The sequence below is a fragment of the Diabrotica undecimpunctata genome, chromosome 2 (assembly GCF_040954645.1).
Source record: "Diabrotica undecimpunctata isolate CICGRU chromosome 2, icDiaUnde3, whole genome shotgun sequence".
NCBI classification, from domain to species: Eukaryota; Metazoa; Arthropoda; class Insecta; order Coleoptera; family Chrysomelidae; genus Diabrotica; species Diabrotica undecimpunctata.
This window is the reverse complement of record NC_092804.1, coordinates 135,025,343-135,031,562: the sequence shown is the minus strand read 5'-3', so window position 1 is coordinate 135,031,562 and position 6,220 is coordinate 135,025,343. Positions and strand designations below refer to the sequence as shown.

The 6,220-nt window shown below is 34.8% G+C and overlaps 1 protein-coding gene across 2 annotated transcripts in view; it reads left to right on the top strand.

Annotated features, from left to right (window-relative positions):
- Positions 1-506: 506 nt before the first annotated feature.
- The window catches only part of LOC140434915 (homeobox protein orthopedia-like), a 228,139-nt gene continuing 222,425 nt past the window's right edge, over positions 507-6,220 (top strand). The window contains exon 1 of one of the 2 annotated variants that reach the window (XM_072523543.1): positions 507-583. In XM_072523543.1, the coding sequence (XP_072379644.1) occupies positions 559-583 (25 nt within the window). In that variant the 5' untranslated portion in view covers positions 507-558. The remainder of the gene's footprint in view (positions 584-6,220) is intronic. The other variant, XM_072523544.1, reaches the window with a different exon arrangement.

Genomic DNA, 6,220 nt, shown 5'->3' with positions numbered 1-6,220 from the left:
TCGTTGTTTTGAGCTTTATTAAGAAAATATTAAAATATGTAATTTTTTATTTCTATAGAATTGCTAGGGCGTCAGAATAAAATAAAATTTTTCTTATAAAAGAGAGAGTATATGTGTGTGCACTTTAATATTTAAAGAGTTGTTTTTAAGTTAGCCATATAAAATTATCTTAGTATAACAATCTTAACACATTTACAACAAGAAATAACTAGCCTAAAACATAAAGCTGAAAAGTTTAATTACTTTTTTCACTAGTTTCAACGGCACAAAGAGACACAAAAGCGGCATTCACGCGGATTTGCGTGAATCTTCCTCTGTAACGTCCTTTGTCCTGAGGAAATTCCTTTCCCGCGGGAGGGTGTCCTGGCAATCATAGCAATGGAAGTTCAAGACTCCGCCCGCGCTTTAGGCCACGCCTTCCCGGGGTACCGGGCCTCATTGGTTTAACTCCCACTAGCTACTCTTCTCGGTATCAACAACATATTCACAATTCAGTATCAAATCAGTACTCATTAAATAAACAGTGCAGTGCGTCAGGTTTGGAGAGTATCCTGAAACATGCTGAACAATCTGGGCCCTGTCGGTAAGTTAGTGGGGGCACTAATTGACATTAAAGTCTTTAGTGATTCAGCGTACTAACGATAGGCTAGTTAAATGGGCTAAATTGAAGCTGCCTCGCCCTCATTAAGCCAATATCGCACGCCAGTCCTGGTAGGCCATGTAATTAGGATCAGGCAGACAAGATTTCTATGAACTCTTTCACACTTTCAGTCAATATCAACGGTCCGGTAGATTTACAAGAAACTACGAAGGGTTGTTTCGGTTTCATTATATATTCGTTTGATTAATCTGAGTACGCGCATTATAAAATCATTATTTCAATGCTGACCTAGTGAATTTCTAGTGATACCTATACAGATTATTTGTTTCAAATTTCTTTGCATTTTTAACTGTTTAACTATTTTATGGCGGTGAATTCCAATATAATAACATTAAAATGATTCATTCGGAAGTGTCAAATTGTATATAAATTGTGTCCTATTGCCTATTGTTTGTGCCTATAAATGTGGTTTTCTTCTATAACAAAATATGATGGTTGGTGGGTACTGATATATTATTTGTGTGATCTTTTTTGTGTATTTAGTATTAATTATTTATATAAGATTCGATGCATTTTTCTAGTGACATTGTCAGTTAATTATAATCAGATATCAGTAGATACCTTAAGCGAACACAATTTTTATACTTGTTTTTTGATTGGGGACTTGATATATAAATATTTCTTTCTTACCGATTATTGAACCATAGCTACAGTTACTGTTTTTAGAAACACAAAAATTTTACTAAATATTTATATTTTTTATTATGTTACTTTACGATTTAGATATATTTATTTTAAAAAAGATATTACATTTTAAAATAAATACTACCTGATGAAGAATAACTCCTGAAAGAAATTTTGTTTTCAGATATTTTCTAGCGTTTTAGATACCTGTTGAATATAACTTTATACCTATTTTTAGATAAGTACATGTTTAATCTATTTGAATGAAAAATATTGAGTTCTGCTAATATTGTACCTACCTATTAGATTTTAGCGTAGCATATGTTTGTATATCTGCTTAACAAGCCTTCGAAGCCTATGTCTTTAATAGTTTGTTTTCATTTTTCTATATTGTGGTAGATTTTTCCAATATTTCACTTCTATCAATTTTAAATCTTCCTTTATTGACTTCATTTATGATGTCCCCTTTTTCGTTTTGTTGCAGCCTCAGTTTTAATTATTTCTCTTGGCATTTTTCGTTATGACATGCTTGATACATACCTGAGGCACAAAAATTTTTAAATTTTCGCTAATTTTATTTCATTGTTATTCTTGGTTTTCCTAACAATTGCATTCCAAATGGTTCGTGGTCTACCTCTTCTACGTCTTCCCTTTGATGTTCAGTCTAGTATCTTCTTTGGTAATCAATCTTTTCCCATTCTCTCAACATGATTGTTTGTCATCATTTCAGTTGTTTGTATTTTATGTGGTCAATCACTGTGCTTTCAACGTTTATAAGTTTGCGGATATTCTCATTGGTCACTCTTTCTCGAATTCCAGCCGATTTTTCCTATTTTGATTTTTAGTGATCAAATTTCGGAACCATATGTGACAATATTTTGTATAATTTTCAGGTATATTCAGGTACATTCTTTTGTTTTCTTTGGAAATATTTTTGTCCCACAGAACCCCGCAGCTTCGTCTCAGATAATCCATTTCTGTCGTCATAAGTTTGTTTCTATTAGCTTTGATGACGTCCTATACTTCCGAACCGTATAATACTTTGTAACCGTGTAATACTTTGGACTATACTACCGTAAATGTGTTTTTTGGTTTCTCGTCGATTTGTTTTTTGCCAGAGAAGAGAGTTTAAGGCATGGGTCACTGCTCTGCCCTTGTTTATTCTTTCCCTGATTTTATCTGCGCTATTTCCCTTCTTGTTGAAAATGACCCCCAAATATTTGCAGGATTGTACGCATTTGATTTTGTCGTCTTCTAAGACTAGGTCACATATTTCATCTGTTCCCAATGAGAGATATTCACATTTTGTCATATTCATGTTTAGACCTGCCACCTCATATTCTTCTTGCAGTTTTCTTACCATATAGCTAAGATCGTAGCTGTCTTCGGCAATTACTACCTGGTCATCCGCAAAGAAAAGTGTATATAGCGTGTTTTCTTCCACCGTTATTCCCATGTTTTTTTCTACTTTCCGCACTTATAACTTTAAAACAATTCATTTTGGAGCAAAGTGGTGAAAAATAAAATAGTAACAATCTAATTTTCTATAAGACACAGCTAGTTAATAATGTTTTAATTTATTACCCTGGCTACAAAATAGCAATAAATACAAAAAAGAACGGGAAACAAGGCTTTTTTATTCAATATCTTTTAACCATTTAAATTGCAGTTAAGACCTTTATAATTCGTCTGAAAAAATTTTATTCCATAATAAAACAGCCTCTTAAATTTCATTAATTTTTTTTTTTAATTAATGTGTCTCGGCTGCAATGGTCATTGACACAAACAATATTGTGTACAATAATTATTACAATAAATACATGTTACTAATTGCTACAGTGAGTTAATCTATAAGCTTAGAGCCTATGACTAACTAATACATCACTAAGATATAAGTTAAAGGTAAAATACATGGAAAACAAGGGGTCATAATCTGTTGAACAACTGAATGTCTTTCAAGAAACCAATTAGGTTAAAGACTTGATCGGGCGAGTTTAAAACGTCTTTGATATTTGACTTAAGTTTATGTTGCACTCTGTGTTTTGCGTACCGGGGACTCGATCAGGATATGTTTCACGGTTAATACACTTGAGCAGATTTGACAATTGGGCTTCGGCTCGGATTTCATTAAATATTCATGTGTGAATCGAGTATGTCCTATTATTAATCTTCGGATGACAGCTTTTTCGTTTCTAGACTCGATCAGGATATGTTTCACGGTTAATACACTTGAGCAGATTTGACAATTGGGCTTCGGCTCGGATTTCATTAAATATTCATGTGTGAATCGAGTATGTCCTATTATTAATCTTCGGATGACAGCTTTTTCGTTTCTAGACATATTTGGAAGTTCAAATTTTTCAACAGTCTGCCGGATCTCATGTAATGCACTCTTGATTGTGTTCCAGTGGGTTTGCCAGGTATGATATTGTTGTTGCTTGAAAATTTGCTTTAGGTCATTACGGATTTGAATATGTTGAGCTTTTGAGGATTGACTGTTTACACAAGAAGCTTGCTTGGCTGCTTGGTCTGCTTTTTCATTACCGGGGATGCCGACATGGGATGGTAGCCAGATGATCGTGACATCTACACCTTAAAAAGCGAGTGCATTGTGTGTCCTATGGATTTCTTAAACTAAGGGATGCTGAGAGTATAGGCTTTTTATCGATTGTAGTGACGACAGGGAGTCTGTGCATATTGCTTGGTTTTTATGATCTGTTTTTAGTTTTTTAAAAGCCTCTAGTATCGCATAAAGTTCTCCAGTGTATACGCTTCATAAATTCGGTAAAAAAGATGATTTTATTACTTCATCATGTGTTGTAACGGCACATCCAACGCCTTCGCTTTTGCCGGCATCTGTATACAGAATTGTTTGGAATTGGTACTTGATTATAATTTCTTTGAAGTGTTGCCTTATGAGAAGGCTTGAGGTTTCATGTTTACTGTATTCTAATAGATAAGTGATTGAATGTGGGATTGGTCTATTCCAAGGCGGGGTATCCGGGATTGGGACGGGATGTGTTTTAGTAAGGTCGATGGTATTTCTTAGAGTTAATTTCTGGATGTCTATTATTGATTGGATCCTTTGCTGGGTCTCCGGAGGCGATGTTAAAGTAATTAAATGGTAGACTGGAATGGACGGGTTTGCGGATACGGAAGCAAAGTAAGATTGAAGAAGATACTCTCGTCGAATGCAGAGAGAAGATTTGAAAGCGCCTAAGCAAAGACGAATAGAAGTGTTATGCACAGAGTTCAGTAGCTTTAAGTCAGATTTTGATGCAGACATGTACCTATATGAAGCTGTCGTAGTCCAGTTTTGAGCGGATTAAAGCTCTATATGTATTAAGTAAGATGATTTCGTCCGCACCCCATGCGTATTTTGATAGTGCCTTGATATTATTGAGTCTCTCCATTGCATTGCCCTTTAATACACTAATATGCTGTTTCCAAGTAAGCCTACTGTCAAACGTTAAACCAAGTATTTTGTGATGAGTAACTAGTTGCAATGGAGTTCCATTAAGGGTGATAATTGGACTTTGGCTGCAGGGTCTTCTGCTAAACCGTATTAATTTGGATTTAGTCGTTGAAAGAGCTAATCCGGTTTTTTTGGACCATTCGCTAAGTTGATTTACAGCGGTTTGGAGTACGTTGCATGTGGCGATTGTACTTTTTCCCTGACAATATAAAATAAGGTCATCTGCGTATATTAAGTGCTTGACTGGTGGACAAATACTGGAACAAATATCATTTGTTGCAAGAATGAACAGTGTTGTACTAAGTACTGAACCTTGTGGAACTCCATTATTTTGCCCGAATGTTGCCGAAATTTCCCCATTTGTTTTCACTTTGAACGTTCTTTGTTGTCAAAAGTTTTTTATGAAGGAGTAAATATTTCCTGTTATCTTGTATTGACGAAGCTTTTCAAGAATGGCTTGGCGCGAGATAGTATCGAAAGCTCCTTCTATATCAAAGACAGTAGCGATCAGATCCTGTTTGTTTGAAATAGCGGAAGCTATTTGTGTTTGTAATAGCACTAAATTGTCAAGGGTTGAACGGTGACGTCTGAAACCGGATTGCGCTGAGTCAATTATTGCATATTTTTCGAGAAGCCATGTTAATCTTGAATTAATCATTTTCTCAAACAGTTTACATAATGAACATGTTAGAGAGATAGGTCTGTATGATTTTGTTAGGTTTAAGGGTAGATCAGATTTTTTTATTGGTATGATAATTGATTCACGCCACAGTTTGGGTAATTGCTGAGTATGCCATATCTTGTTATAAAGATTCAGCAATGTTGCGAGGCTGGAATGAGATAAATTTTTGATGAATATAATTGGGATATTGTCTGGTCCAGCGGCGGAGTTCGTACAAGAGGATCGTGCAAGTGCTAATTCTTCTTGTGTAAAAGGAAGGTTAATAGCATCAATGTCGTGTCTACTAATTTGTGGAACAAGAGGAATTTGTATATTCTGGTCATTTGGACTTTCAATCTGTTCGACTTTAGACCTGAATTCCCATGCAAAACTTTCAGCCATGATTTGAGCAATTTTTTGGTTATCTGTTATAACTTTTCCATTCAGTGATATTGCTGGAATTTTTGGAGGAGTTTTATGACCTTTCATTTGTCTTATTTTTATCCAGACTTTAGATGGTGGAGTATCACTAGTAATTGTAGAGACAAAATTTTGCCAGGAATCTTTTTTGCTTTTTTTAAGGACATATTTCGCTTTGGCTCTTAGCTTTTTGAAATAGATTAGGTTTTCTTGAGTTCTTCTTTTTCGATATCTGTTGAGGGCTGTTTTGCATTGACGTACAGTTATTTCACATTCTGAATTCCACCATGATACTGCTTTTTTAGAGGGGCAAATTGTTATTTTTTTTACATGATTTTCTACAGACATAATAATGCAGTTGTTAGAGGAGAGTTATTGC